This window comes from Camelus ferus, chromosome 19 (assembly GCF_009834535.1).
Source record: "Camelus ferus isolate YT-003-E chromosome 19, BCGSAC_Cfer_1.0, whole genome shotgun sequence".
Classification (NCBI taxonomy): domain Eukaryota; kingdom Metazoa; phylum Chordata; class Mammalia; order Artiodactyla; family Camelidae; genus Camelus; species Camelus ferus.
In genome coordinates, this window is record NC_045714.1 from 6,119,474 (window position 1) to 6,134,011 (window position 14,538).

Consider the following 14,538-nt stretch of genomic DNA (forward strand, 5'->3'; position numbering starts at 1 on the left):
GCGGCCTTGTGTCAGGGTGGCATCACCGTCTCCCCCGTCTAGAGCCCGTTCAGTCACTTGCTCCTGTCATGCTCATGACACTCGGGGTTATAATCCAGTGTTACATTGTTTTATTATTCAAATTGTCCTCGTTTTGACCATTTGGCTTTTTCAAGTTGGCTTTTGTGTTCCTTTGACATGCCTCATCCTTCGTTGTTGTTATTTTATTTATTTATTTATTTATTTATTTATTTAGCATTTTCTTACTTTCTGGCACTACAAGATGCTCCAGGCTTTTATATTTTCCCTGTCCCAGCCCTAGAATCAGCCATTTCTGCTCAGAGCCCCTCTTGAATTTTGAAGTTGGAAATTAAGTCAAATTTAAAAACTAAAACACCTTGGGGGCCACATGAAGGCACAAGTGATCTTTTTAACTCCCTGAAACATTCTTTCAGGAGAAGCACTTGTCTGATCCCCATTTTACAGATGAGGAAACTGAGGCCCAGATAGGTCAAGGCTGAGACTGAGGCCAGGTGGCCTGTTGCCAATGCTGCCTTCTCAGGGCTGCCCTATGACACCATGAGGTCAGGGCGCAGGAAGGGAGTGTAGCTCGGGACAGCGGGCTTGGAACCAGTGCCCAGGGAGATGGCAGTGCCCTGACCAGGGGAGGTGAACCAGAACGGGAAGAGTTCGGCTTTAGACATGCAGGCAGTGGGGTGGCTTCTGGGAAACCCTGCCCCCCAGATATTTAGTTTGGAGCTGGTGTTGTCACCTGTTTGAGGGGAGCAACTAATTTGTGGTTCAGTAAATAATACCTAGGTGGGTTTGGGTCCTGACAGTGGTGAGGTCGTCCCCACCTGGGGCTCTGGGTCATCCCTGGGTCATTCTGGGTCTCAGCCATCAGTGGGGTCTCTGCAGAGCCTGGCCGACCCTGGGGCAGGCCGGAGCATGTGGTGACAGGGCAGAGGGCCTGATGAACTGCCTTGTGCCTTGCAGATCAGGAGCGACACTTCACAGATCTTGGAGGAAAACATCCCACTCCTTAAGGCCAAGGTGATGGAAATGCGTGGCATCTACGCCAAAGTGGACCAGCTAGAGGTGAGTCCAGGAGAATGAGCTTTCTTTGTGGCTTCCATGGGCTTGCTCTGCCTCTTTCATCCTCTCTTCCAAGACGCTGATCTGGCCTTGACAGTGTCAGGCCTGAGGTCCAAAGGAGGGGGTTGGCGGCCAAAAGGGACCTATATGGTATTTTAAAAATATGACAAATGTGAATTAATAACACATATCCCATTTAAAACTCTGGGTACTTTATGTAAAAATCTGAATTGTAAGCTCCTTTTGGAAATTCAGAAGCTTCCATAATCCTGGGCCCACTTTTCTTTATATGTTTTAATCTGTTTATTTTTTAAGGTATAAATACGTCATGTGCACACATCATAAGTGTACAATTCAGTGAATTTGTACATGTATAAACTCCCAATGTGAAAATGACCCCAAATGAGAAATAGGACATTTTGCCCCCTGGGCTGTGTTGTGGTAGAGCTGGCAGCGGCTGCTCCTCAGACAAGGCATGTGCTCTCCGGTTCACCAGAGTCCCCACCGTGTCCTGTTGCCTCACTGCCGACATATTTCAGCCGCCTTTTACTTGAGTGGGCACCAGGCTGAGATGCATGGCGTCTCATTTCCTCTGCTGCACGGCCAAGTCGGCACCCTCACTGTCCGGTTTCCCAGAGCAGGAGCATAAACTCTGAGAGGTGAGCCCCATCCCCGGGGTCACACAGCTAATTCCATGAAGCTGGGACTTCAATTCACATGCACTGGAGCCCAAGCTCTTAATCAAGCTGGGTTTCCTGGCTCCTCCACCTGAAGGACCAGGAGCCTGGAAGGAGCCTGGGGTTTAATAGCGGTCACCTGGCCAGAGGGGACGTGCGCCCCTCCGAGCTGTGGGGGCAGGGAGCGCAGCAGTGGGCTCTGGAGCTGGCAGAGAATTAACATTCTTGTCAGCAGAGAATGAGGCAGGAATCTAATTAAAACTTTGCCCTTGGAATAGCTGATTCATTTGAATTTTATTCCACACGTTTGAAAGAGGAAAGAAAATGTGAAGATTTGTAGCCCTCGTTCTTGCCTTGCTTCTGTTGGCCCCACTCAAGCCGTTTTTTCTTTAGCATTCAGCCCAGTACACCCAGTAACATTTACTGAGGGCCTACTGTGCGCCTGTGCGGGGCTCTCCCAGGTGAGAGAGTCCGTGGCCTCAGTCCAGCCGGGAGAGACAAGCACAGCGCATTCCCATGGTCGTCTCCCGTGGCGGCTCGAACCAGTCACCACAAACCTAGCGGCTTAAAACAACACGGATTTATCACCTTACAGGGCTTGAGGTCAGAAGTCCAGAATGTGTCAGCGGGGCTGGTTCCCTCTGGAGGCTCCCAGGGGGAATTCGTGTCCTGGCCTTTCGCGGCTTCTGGAGGCTGCCTGCCTCTGTCAGCTCACGGCCCCTCCCTGCATCTTCACAGCCCACAGCAGAGCGGCTTCCAGGCTCTGTCCACCCTGACACCCCTCCCTTCATCTTGTCAGGGTCCCTGTGATGACACTGGGCCCACCTGGACAGTCCAGGACAGTCTCCTCAGCTCAAGATCCTTAATCCCACCTGCAGAGACACCATAGGCCAGCGGAAGGGAACGTATTCACAGGTTGTGGGAATGAGGATGTGGGTGTTTGAGGGGGAGCATTGTTCTGCTGACCCCAGTCACCAAGGGTGGTTTAAAGTGAGGCGAGTGCCCTGGAGGGAAGTAGACTGAGGAGTGCAGCCTACAGGCCCCGGGAGGGAGAGCGGGAGGCGTGCGTGGGGGCGGCTTGGGCAGAAGCTCAGAGGTGGGAGGGATCTCGGCTCTGGGGTTGGAGGGAGGAGGTGAGGACCCCGAAGGACCTGGGATGATCAGATTATAGGGACAAGGGGGCCATGACCCAAGCAGGGCTGGAGGAATTGGGCAGAGGTGTCCTGTGGTCTAGGCCTTTTCCCTGAGGAGTAGGAAGCCACTGAACAGACCAGGTGGCCCAGGGGTTGGGAGCCAGAGCCTGAGAGCAGGCCGTCTCAGCGCTATTGGCACTTTGGGCCTGAACTTCTCTGTGGTGGGCCTGGGCTGTGCATCATAGGATGTTTAGCAACATCTCTGGCCTCTACGCATGAGATGCCGGTAGCACTCACCCCCTTCTCCCGAGTTGTGACACCAAAATGTCTCTAGATGTTGTCAAATTGCCCCTGGTTGGAAACCTTAGGTGTAGAGTCCTGCTCCCTGGGCCCAAACCCTGACATGCCCTCTTCCTAGTGTGTGACCTCCGGCAAATTCTGAGCCTCAGTTTCCCTATAAAGTAGAGTAACAATTGTGAGGTTCTTGAACCCAAATTTCATTAATATTTATTCGACAGACATCTGCTGCATACTCTCTATGGGTTGCCCTCAGGTGGGTGCTGGGAACACAGCTGGGGCAGGACTCCTGGTCCCCTGCTGGTGGCCTGCAGGGGACGCTGGACAAGGAGGCACCCACAAAGCAGCAAGGACCTGACCAGACCTAGAACAGAGACAGCTTCTTGCGGGCAGGACCTTCATACTAAGGCCTGGAAGATGGAGCCGTCAGCCTGGGAGGGAACAGCTTGTGCAAAGGCCCTAGGGCCAGAAAGAGCCAGGCCTCTCAGGCAGTTGTGGGTGGGCGTAGAGCGACAGGGTCAGGCCTGAGACTGGAGGTGGGTAGAGGCTGACGGTGCAGGGCCGAGTTGTGAAGGTTGAAGCCTGCTTTTAGAATGACAGAACCAATCAAAGGGAGATAGTTACTATACTTCTTTTTTCACTCCTAAGAAAGTCCAAAATGATTAATTTTGATGTGTGTCATTCAGAGGTTTTTAGTACATGGACGAGGTTGTACAGTCATCACCACTGTCTAATTCCAGAACATTTCATCACCCCCAAAAGAAACTCCATTTCCATTAGCAATCATCACTGGCCGTCACTAATCTGCTCTCTGACTCTGAGTTTGCCTTTTCTGGACATTCCATTTATAAATGGGATCGTGTAATATGTGGCCTATGGTGTCCGGCTTAATTTACTTTACATAATGCTTCCAAGGTTCATCCAGGTTGCAGCGTGTGCCAGAAGTTCTTTCCTTTTTAGGGATGAATAGCATTCCTGTGTAGGGATGGCCATACCTTATTTTGTTTGTCTGTTCATCAGTTGATGGACACTTGGGTTTGTTTCCACTTTGGGGCTATTATGAATAATGCTGCTATGAACATTAATGTTCAAGTTTTTGTATAGATACATGTTTTCATTTCTCTTGGGTAAATACCTAGTCTGGAATTGCTAAGTCACATGGCAACTCTTTTTAGGAATGGCCGAACTATTTTCCAAAGTGTAGACTGCATTTTGGTCTCCCACCAGCAACTGCTATAGGTTTTAAATAGGGATTGCAGACTCAGATGCCAACAAGATCCAGGACTGTACTGGGCAGCCAGGTATTAGAAGACCAACCCCAAGCTATCCCCCCGTACTTTTGGGAGCAGCCGGAGCCGAGCAGCAGCTACCCTCTTCAGGGGGGTATGACTCTCTGGGCTTCCACAGTCACCATTCTGCCCTAGAGTCTCCCCAACCTTGAGGCTAAGTGGCATTTGCCTCTTATCAACCCTCTGGGCTGTTGCTTTCCTTAAAGTAGAGAGAGATTTCTCTGTAGCTGGGTCTCTATTAAAAGGAAGATAAACTAAGCTAGTCCAAGAGGGTCATGGATTTCAAGGCAAATGGGAGAAGGCGTATTTCCCACTAAGCTGTGTGTGACCTTAGAGCAGTAAGTCTTAGGGCCCAGTCAGGATGTGACGTTGTACTGAGGCAGGTGGATCCCAGAGACAGACCACCTGGGCCTCAGGTCTGCCCCTTGGGCAGCCCCCTCACCCTCCCAGAGCCAGTTTCCTCCTCTGCACTTTGGGAATGTGTGGCCCTGAGGGTGTTAGGCCAGTGCCCGGCATTTCTAGGTGCGCAGTGAGGACGGGCTATTACTGGGGGGCTGGTTGTTGCCCTCAGGCCGAGAGAGGCAGAGTCTGGGATGTGTGCTCGCTCTCCCCCCAGCCGACCAGGGGCTCCAGGCTCTAAAGTGTCAGGGGCTTCCTGGGAGCCCACGACTATTCTGCTTTCAAATCAGTGTGTCCCGCCGGTGGGGGGGGGGGGGGATGGCTTGGGAACCACGGGGGTGACCTCCCAGGCCAGGAAAAAACGAACATTTATTGAGCACCTGCTACGATCCCAGGACTTGAGGTGCTTCACCCTCACAGCAGCCCCACGAGGAAGGTCCCATTATTAGTCCTATTTTATAGAGAAAGGGCCTGAGGCACAGAGAGGTGAAGTGATTTGCCAAAGATCACACAGCTAAGAGGCAGTGGAGCTAGGATTGTGAACGTCTGTGCTCCTGACTCCTCAGTGCTGGACGCCGGCGCCCTTTCTGGACTGGGCCCTGCTCTGAAGCCGGGGGACTTGCCAAAAGTGTTCAGATGCATCAGAACTCAGTTATATTTTAAAATAATGCGACTTTCCCTTCTCTCTCCTTCCTTCCCTCCTTCCTTCCCTCCTTCCTTCCCTCCTTCCTTCCCTCCTTCCTCCTTCCCTCCCTTCCCCCCTCCTTCCTTCTCTCCTTCCTTCCCTTCCCCCCTCCTTCCTTCCCTTCCCCTTAATAATAAAAGTAGTTCATTTTCATTGTAGAGAAAATTACACAGAAGTCACCCACACTCCCAGGGATGGTCACAATTAGCTGTCGCCCTCTTTCTGTCCCTCTGCTCCCCTGTCTGTGCGGATGCGCGTCCGTGTCCTCCCCCGTTTCCCCGAAGCAGGTTTCCTGGCCAGGTTTCGGCCTCTCCCTGGCTGTGGCCTGGCCAGGCTGCCCTCTCTGACAGGCGAGTAGGAGGCGGGTCAGACCTCGTGAGCGCGCATTCCTCAGCGTCGCCTCACACCCCCCACCAGATTGGCATTAACGCAGGGAGCGTAAAATTGGAATCGGCTGGAGGAAGGGCCTGCAGGACTTTCTTCTGTCTTACAACCAGATGTGGGGCCAAGCAGGACCAAGGGAAGGTTTCAGGCCCATGGCTCCTTGTCCTCCCCATCCCCCTCCAACATACACACACATGCGCGTGCGCGCGCACACACACACACCCCTGATGTGGCTTGTTCAGAGCCATTCAGCTCTGCTTCTGCCAGAACCACAGGGCGGCAGCAGCTCAACAATGCCACCATCTTGGGTTCCTTAATGTCTTTTTGCTAAGGATGCATTCATTCATTCATGTATTCGTGGGTTGCATTCATTCACTCGTACATGCGTAGATTGCACGTGTGTGCATCTGTGTGTGCGCTTTCACGCACGCCTCCATCCGTGTGTGCGTGCATTCATGCCTCCACCATCCAGCTGACCAGGCCCTGGTCTTGGCCTTGAGAACCACCCTGGCTCAGCACCTGCTCTTTCAGAACTCACATTCTAGAGGGAGACGGACCGTGAACAAGCAGACAAGACGTTCAGAGGGAGAGGAGGGCTAAGGAGACAGGGAACCTGCTGGCTCCGCTGGCACAGGGGCTGTGTTAGATTAGGCGGTCGGGGGAGGTCTCTCTGTGGGGGGACAGCCGCTGGAGGCTGAGAGACAAGCAGGGTTCAGCCCATCGAGAACAGAGAAGGATGCCGCCGGCTCGGAGCGACCTGGTGCAGAGGCCCCGTGCAGAGTGAGGCCTGGCGCCTTCAAGGAACCGAAAGGTGGCCTGTGCGCTGTGTGGGCCAGCGGGCGAGGGCAGGGCTAGAAGGCGGTGGGCCTTGCTGGATACAGGGGACCAGGACTTCCCCTCTAGTGAAGGCGGGCTCCCTCGTGGGGCCCCGCACTGAGAGGTTTCCTTCCTCTTCCTGGTGCAAGAAGATCTCTTGCATTTTGCTGTTGGAACAAGGGAGGCCCACTGAGGGGGCTTGTCTGAGATGGCACTGGAGTCACCAATTTTGGCGGCCCTCCCAGGTGTGCATGCAATATGCGCACACACACAAACATGCACACAACACACAGACGTGCATACAAACACAGGCATACACAACACACAGGCATGAACACACACAGACACGTGCGCATATGCATGCAAACACACTGGCACACCAGAAGTCACAAACAAGTGAGCTGAGTTTCGCTGGGCCTGCACAGTATTTAAAATTGTGGATTTATGGCTAACAATGGCTAACATTGTTAAAAGCTGGACATTTTTCATAAAATCTAAATGTCTTTTTCTTTTCTTTTTGAAATGATACTATCTGACATTTGTTAAGCTCTTAATATGCCCCAGGGACTTAACTGCTGAGCAAGGTTGATATTGTTATTCCCATTTTACAGATAAGAAAACTGAGGATAATAGAAATGAAGTAACTTGCTGAAAGGCACGCAACTCGTCAGTGGTAGAACCTGGATTCTAGTCCAGGGAGGCTGATCCCAGCGTTCTCTTTTCTTTTTTCTTTTGAAATTGGAGGTTCTGCACTAGAGGCTGGGAGCTGAGTGAGCCCTGTGGGCCAGGACGCGGCATTCTGGTTCACCCAGCCCCCACTCAGCCTACTTCATCTGCTTGTCACCTGCCTGCCCCTTGGCTTCTGAGTTTAAGACTCCCCAATATCCATCAGCTATGAAGGAGATCGATTTCTAAAAAGTCCACTTTCCGTAAAGAAGGCTGTTTGACCTGAGTCCCCTCTCGCCACTTCCTGGCTGTGTGACTCTGGGTAGATGGTCCAACCTCTCTGAGCCTCAGTTTCCCTCTTCTGTAAAATAGAGGCTAAACACAGGGTCACTCTGGGGAGAAGGTGAGAGAATATGAGTAGAGGTTGCGCCCAGCCAGGCCGCCATGAGGAGCTGTCAACTGTTAATGTCAGTGTTTCTGAAGGTGCCCACCCAGCTAAGCAGGCCCTGCCTGGACTCGCCAGGACCCCGGGCCAGGTGTGAGGGAGGCTTGAGGCAGTGACTGAGGGAGGGCAGCCAGGAGCACGGCCCAGTCTGAGCAGATGTAGCATCACCGCTGTCCCCTCTCCCGCCAGGCCTTTGTCAAGATGGTGGGGCACCACGTCTCCTTCCTGGAAGCCCATGTGCTTCAGGCCGAGCGGGACCATGGGGCCTTCTCACAGGCCCTGCGGAAGTGGCTGGGCTCCTCGGGGCTCCCTGCCTTCAGGAACGTGAGTATCCCCCCACCTCCCTGCCCCCCCAGACCCTGGAGTGGGGAGAGGGGCTCAGGAAATAGGAGTTCCAAGGGCATGGCTGGCTTCTGCAGACAGGAAGTGGTGTCTGGCTGGCCGGTGGAAGGCTGGCCCAGGTGGCTGGGGCGTCGAAGTCCCTCCCTCCCTCCTTCGCCTCCGCTTGCCCCGAGCTGAGGACCTCAGTACTGTGACTGCCTGCCTGCTCATCCACGTTTATTAAGTGCCTGCCGTTTGCTGAACACTGTGGTCCATATGGGGGCACCATGTGAGTAGAAAACAGCCCTTGCCCTTCTGTCCTGTCCTTCCACCCCTAAGGACATGCTCAGGGTGACTTCCAGAATTCAGACAGGGCCCCACTTCCTAAGGCAGGAGTCAGCCTCCAGCAGACCAGGGGGGTGGGGGATGGATGGTGGAGGGGAACCCAGCCTGCAGCCTGTAAAAGCCTCTCCCTCCCACATCCTTGCTTTCCTGGGATCCTCCCTATGTCCCCATAAGAAAGAAAGGATAATTGTGTCACTTTTACTGATAGAAATACTGAGGCCAGACTGATCCTGCAATGGGGACCCTCGATGTTTAAGACACCTCTGTCTTTCCAGCTTACTATCTATTGATTCCCTGCTGCAGGGGGCTTTGGGCAGTACCTGGAGATATTTTGATGGTCACAACTGGAGTCAAGTGGGTAGAAACCAAGGATGCTATTAAACACCCTGCAGTGTACAGGACAGCCCCCCACAATAGAGAATTATCTAGCCCTGTGTCAGTAGTCCTGAGTTTGGGGAACCCTGCCCTAAACGGGATTTGATCATAGCAATGGTTCATGTCAGGTCTGTTCGCAGTGCTTTATGTGTTGTTGTATGTGGCATCTAATTCTCACGCCAGTCCTTGGAGGAAGGTACGTTATTACCACCCCATTTTACAGACAGGAAACCGAGGTTCAGGATGGTGAAGGGGCTTGTCGAGGCCATGCAGCCTGGAGTGACAGGATCAGGTGGGAGCCCTGGTTGACCTATCTCCTGGGACTTGGCCTTCCCAGGAAAGAGATCTTGTCCAGCCAGCTGCTCTGTCCTGCCCCCCAGCAGGGTCTCTCACTGTCCCCTGGGCTCTGCCTGTGGGTCCCCTTCTGCTCCTCTGTTTCCTCTGTCCCTCCTGCCTGCCCCCCTCCCCGCCTCAACGTCTCCACTTAGTGTTATCACAGAGGCTCATTTACTGAGTGTTCACAGTGTTCCAGGCACTGCTGAGGCATTGCATGTGCATCGATTCATTCACCTCTCCCAGCCGTCGTGTGCACTCAGTATGACCCTTCTTCCCAACTGGCAGATGAGGAAGTAGAAGGAGTTGTATGTAGTCTTGCCACTTTGGCCCCATGTGAATTTATTCTGTTTGGCCAGGGATGCCTGACTGGGCATCACTCTTCAGTCCCTGCCAGGACCCCACTCCTCCATCTTCTCTCACACCTTCCTGAGGCATGCGCTGCTTACCTGCTTGCCTCCAGGTGAGTGACTTGCCTAAGGCCAGAAACAGCTAGACATGGCCTCACAGATCCCATGGTCTCGGAACTCCTATTGATCCTTTAGAGTACAAGTAAATGCCCCCTCCTTTGAGAAGCCCTCCCAGATTGCCCCCTTCTCCAAACAAATGCAATCTCTCCTGACTGCCTTCCAAGAACAGTGAAGTCAGGAGCTGCCTCCATGGTCCCTCAAGTTATGGTGACTGTTCTGGGTGACCAGAAGCCCCCAGTCACACTGTGCTTTGCCTACTGATGGCTTAGAAGCACCATGGGGGAGGAAGGACAGAGGACTTCAGTTGCCCATGGTCAACAAGTTTCCTAATAGTGGGGTCTGGTGGGTCCTTGGTCTCTGCACTTTATAGTCTTTTTCTATAATCTGCACAATTGTCCCCTTGTGGTTGGCACTAGTGTCCCCATTTAATTGGCAGAGACCAAAGCTTGGAGGGGAGACTTATGCATCCAAGGTCAGTGCTGGGGTTGGAACTCAGGCTGTGAAGTGGGGCTCCCCCACCCACTTCTGCTGCAGGATCCCACTGGGGTGTGGCCGGGCTTGCTGGGACCTGCACCCTTGTCTCTACCAGACTTGGGGCCCCCCAGGCCTACCTGCGGTGACTTGTTCCAGGAAACGCGTCCCAGCCAGGGTGGTGAGTCATTCAGCAACCCCAGCATGTTGATCTTGGCCCCAGGAGGGCTTTGTCTGGAGCAGGCGATGGAAGCAAGTGTGCACACACACATGTGCAGACCCAAGGGGCTCCAGGGCCGCACCTGCACCCAGGGTGCAAGCTGGGGTGGGGGGCTTCTAGAATAATGGTCATCACAGCTTGTGTTAGGGCCCTGACTCGGCAGGCACCTCATACCTTGTGAGGTAGGTTGAGTCACTGCCCCTATTTTACAGGTGAGAAAACTGAGGCACCAAAGTGTTGAACTGCTTGCCACCAGTGGTGGAGCTGGGATTTGAACCTGTGAGGCCCGGGCTCAGCGCTGGGCACCACTTGGCCCTGCTGGGTCTTTCTGGGCCTGGTTCTGACCCCTGGAGCTGAGATCTGGGCAGAGGGGCTGGGAGGTCTTTGCAGAGTGCCCGGATGGTTCACTGTTTCTTCCATCTGGATTTCCCGCCAAGCCAGGATTTCAGTCTGCAGTCGGTTCCCGTCAGTGCCCGTCCGAGGGGGACACTGCTTCATTGACCACTGTGGTCACCCTCTGGGAGCCCACACCAGGCACCCCCAGCAGTGAGAAGCCCCTCCACACAAGCCCAGATTCTGCTGCCTTGCCCCCCCTCGCCCCACTCCATCTCCAGGAGCGGGCGTGGGGCAGGGGTTCTTGAGCCGAGGGGTCCTGTCCCCACTCCCTTGGAAGCCCATCCCCCAAAGGAAATAGGCCACTCATTGCTGCCCCCCAGGCCCTCCCAGAGTCGGGGGGGTTGGTGGGAACACCCTCATGGGGCCTAGGAGGGGAGGCCTGCAGCCTTCAGCCCTGGAGCTTCACCCCTGGAAGGGTCTGTGGGGGTCTGTTTCCACCCTCCCTCTTCCACCAGCCAGAACAGGAGTTTCTGGGGGGGCGGGCAAGGTGGGGAAAAAGTTGGTTCTTGTTTTCTCTGACTGCCATCCCATCTCCCCTTCTGGCCTCCATTCTGCCTCTCTCCTCTTCCCCACTTTGCAGACGCAGTGGGGAGGGCATGGGGCACCTGGGCTGGGTCTCCCAGCCCACCCACTCCACCCCCCAACCAGAGGCCCAGACCTGCCCCTGCCTGTGCAGCTTGGTGCTGGCTGAGGCCTGGGCCGGCCTGAAGTGTCCCTCCTCGGGACGAGCTCTCCTTGAAGGGCAGGCCATTTGCCTCTGACTTGAATTCCTGGAGAATCACACAGTCAGTGTCCAGACTGAAATGAGGGCTGGCCTGGTATCCTGAGCCCTCGGCGCCCAGATCCCAAAACGTACACATTTTGTGCTGCAATGTGAGTGCTCACGCACCTGCTTTCAGAGGGCGAAGGCCCATGGTTCCGTGCTGCGCTACGTCAGCGTTTTCACTTACACTTTTACATCGACTCTTAAAGCGTCCCAGGACTGTCACTCTGTTTCACCGTGGCGTTTTTCAGCTGTGTGACCGTGGGTGAGTCTCTTAGCCTCGGAGGCCTTCGACAGCTTAACTGTCAGCCCACATGGCCTTGATCATGAAAGGTTTCGCTTGCTAGAAAACTGGTTTCGATTTGATGCAAAATGATGAGGGCCTCCTCCATTAAAGCAGTGGGAAGGAAGAGAGGAGAAAGACTCCAGAACTCTCAGAGGGGAGGTTCTGAGCGTTGGTGGGTCTGAAAAGCCAGGTTTGCCTTTATTTTATTTTTTAATGGTGGTACTGGGGATTGAACCCAGGACCTCATTCATGCCAAGCATACACTCTGTTAGCCAGCTGTAATCCTCCTCCAGGTCTGCCTTTAAGTAATGATTTGGGACAGTACTCAGCGGTGAGCAGGTATCCTGGTAGTGGTGACAGAGCCAGCTAGGCACTGTTCTCAACTCTCAGCAACCCCTGGGGGAGGTGCTAGTTTTATCCCTATTTTACAGGTGAAGGAACTGAGGCACAGAGAGGTTTAGTAACTTACCTGAGGCCACACAGCTGGGCATCAGGATATGAACTCCTGTTCTTAACCCTCTCCAATATTGGGAGATCACAGCCTTGGGACAGAGCTGTGAACTTTACTTCAGGAAGCTTGGATCCAGTGGGAAAATAGAGACAGTAACCAAATCCTACAAAAATTCAGTAGCCCGTCATTTCTAAAGGGGACCCTGGCTTGCTCTGAGGGAGTTAGGGAGGGCCTCCGAGAAAGGGCCACCAAGGGTACGCCGAGACCTTCATGGTGAGTGTCATCTGAGGTTAGAAGAAAGGGTGCTCCCAGCAGTGGGGACTGCAAACTCAGAGGCTCTGCGGTGGGACTGAGCTTGGTGCTGGAGGGATTGTGGAAGTCCGGCTTGGGGAGTGAGCCGGGGAGAGTGTGGGAGATGAGGACAGGGCCAGATTGGGTGGGTGGGGTCTCAGGCCACACAGACGAACTTAGCACTATGTGAAGGGTAATGGGGAGCAATGGAGGGGTTTGTAGCACGGGAGTGCCTTGGTAAATTCACTTTGCTTAGAGAATTGCCTCTCTCCTGAGCTAAGGCTGGCATTCAGGGTCAGCGACGTCTTGTTTAGACTTGACCGTGAGAGCGGAGCAGGGCGTGTGGGTGCCCTCCAAGCTTCAGAGTTCAGCTGTTAGGAGTGCATTTCCTGGAAACATCTCATGCTGTACCTTGGGCTCACTGGAATCCTCGCCTCACTGGGTCTCAGGGCCTTCGTCAACTGGAAGAGAGGGAAGAGACTCCAACTGGGGCATCCAGGTCTCTTGGCGCATATCTGGGTCCCAGAGACCCTGCCTGAGGAGGCGGCTCCATGTCTGCACGCAGAGGGCCCCTCACATCTGGAGATCATTTCAGGCAGCTGTGGAAGTGAAAGTGCGATCGAGCTGGAGCCACAGGGCCACAGGCCTTGGAAGGGCTGGAGCCCATGGCAGGTGTCACTGTGTCCCCTTGGTCCAGGCCCCATTACGGCCTGGTGGCTGCCACGGGTGTCCTGCTGACCACGCCAGGCCCTCCGCCCCTTGTCTGTGCCCAGAGGCACGGAACAGCCTCGCTAATTTGTTGTAAACCACGATTTGTTTTCCGCTGAGCCAAAACATCTTGTTCACGAGGTGTCATTTTGATTAATTTTCCGATGGATGAGAGTGTGGTACTTTCCAAAGAAGGCTCTTTGGCTAATAGCAAAAACACTTGGGGCCAAGTCCTGACACCACACGGGGCCAGGCTGCCAGGGTGGATTGTGGCCTGGCCTGGACTTGCGCCTGTCCAGCCCACCTGTTCATACTACGCAGGCCCATGGGGCAATCTGGTAACAAATGAGTCCGTCTGCCTGGTGGGGAACAGTAGGGAGGGGTGGGGACTGTGGCCAATTGCAGACCCTGTGCCTTATCTGGAGGGGCGGAGATTTCCAAAAGCAGTCTTGCAGAAATGGGGGCGCAGGATGGCCAGGTTTTCCTGTTTGGGGGAGAAAGCTGGATATGTGGAGTTTCATATGACTCTTCTGATGTCTAAAAGTCAACCACCAATTTTTTTAAATGTTAAATGTTTTGGGAAAAAAATCTCTTGCACATCCAGCACACTCCCCAGCCCAGATTTTAGGCTGGTGGCCTGGACCCCACGGACCCCACCCCTTCAGAGGCGTTTGGGAGCAGAGAGGAGTGGACAGCCCACGGTGCCTTTCACTTCTTGGCACCAGTCCCAGCAGTGGCACGAGTAACAGCCAGCAGTTTTATTGAGCATCTACCATTGCACCAACTACTGTAGTTGTACTGAGTATGTACACGAAGGATTTTCTGTGCCATGTCTCAACTCCCATAACAACCCCAGAGGCAAATGGTATCATTCCAGTTCACAAAGAAGGGACTTGAGGCTCAGGGAGGGCTAGTCACTTGCCCAGGGTCACACAGCACAAGCAGCAGAGCCAGGGTTTGATCCGGATTTGACCTTGTTCAGTGTGTCTCTCCCCTGCCTCTGTGATCTTCCCGAGAGCAGGAACCACAGCCTAGATGGTGGAGGTTGCAAACTGGAGATCCTTGGGTCCAGTCTGCCCACCAGCATATGTTCTTTGGCCAGCTTGGTATTCGTATATATTTAACGTGAATGAGTTGCCAGCATTTTAAAAAGCAAATTTCACTTAAGAATGTCCACCTCTGGCTTCTTTTGGAAAAGCAGAGGTCTGGGCCCCTGAGCAGCATTCCTGCTGAGCCACCATCT

At 53.9% G+C, this 14,538-nt stretch overlaps 1 protein-coding gene across 2 annotated transcripts in view; it reads left to right on the plus strand.

Moving 5' to 3' along the window:
• BCAS4 (breast carcinoma amplified sequence 4) overlaps positions 1–14,538 on the plus strand; it is a 50,599-nt gene that overhangs the window by 16,697 nt on the left and 19,364 nt on the right. Inside the window, exons 3-4 of one of the 2 annotated variants that reach the window (XM_032461372.1) lie at positions 976–1,077; positions 8,055–8,189. In XM_032461372.1, coding sequence (XP_032317263.1) covers positions 976–1,077; positions 8,055–8,189 — 237 coding nt within the window. The remainder of the gene's footprint in view (positions 1–975; positions 1,078–8,054; positions 8,190–14,538) is intronic. The other variant, XM_032461373.1, reaches the window with a different exon arrangement.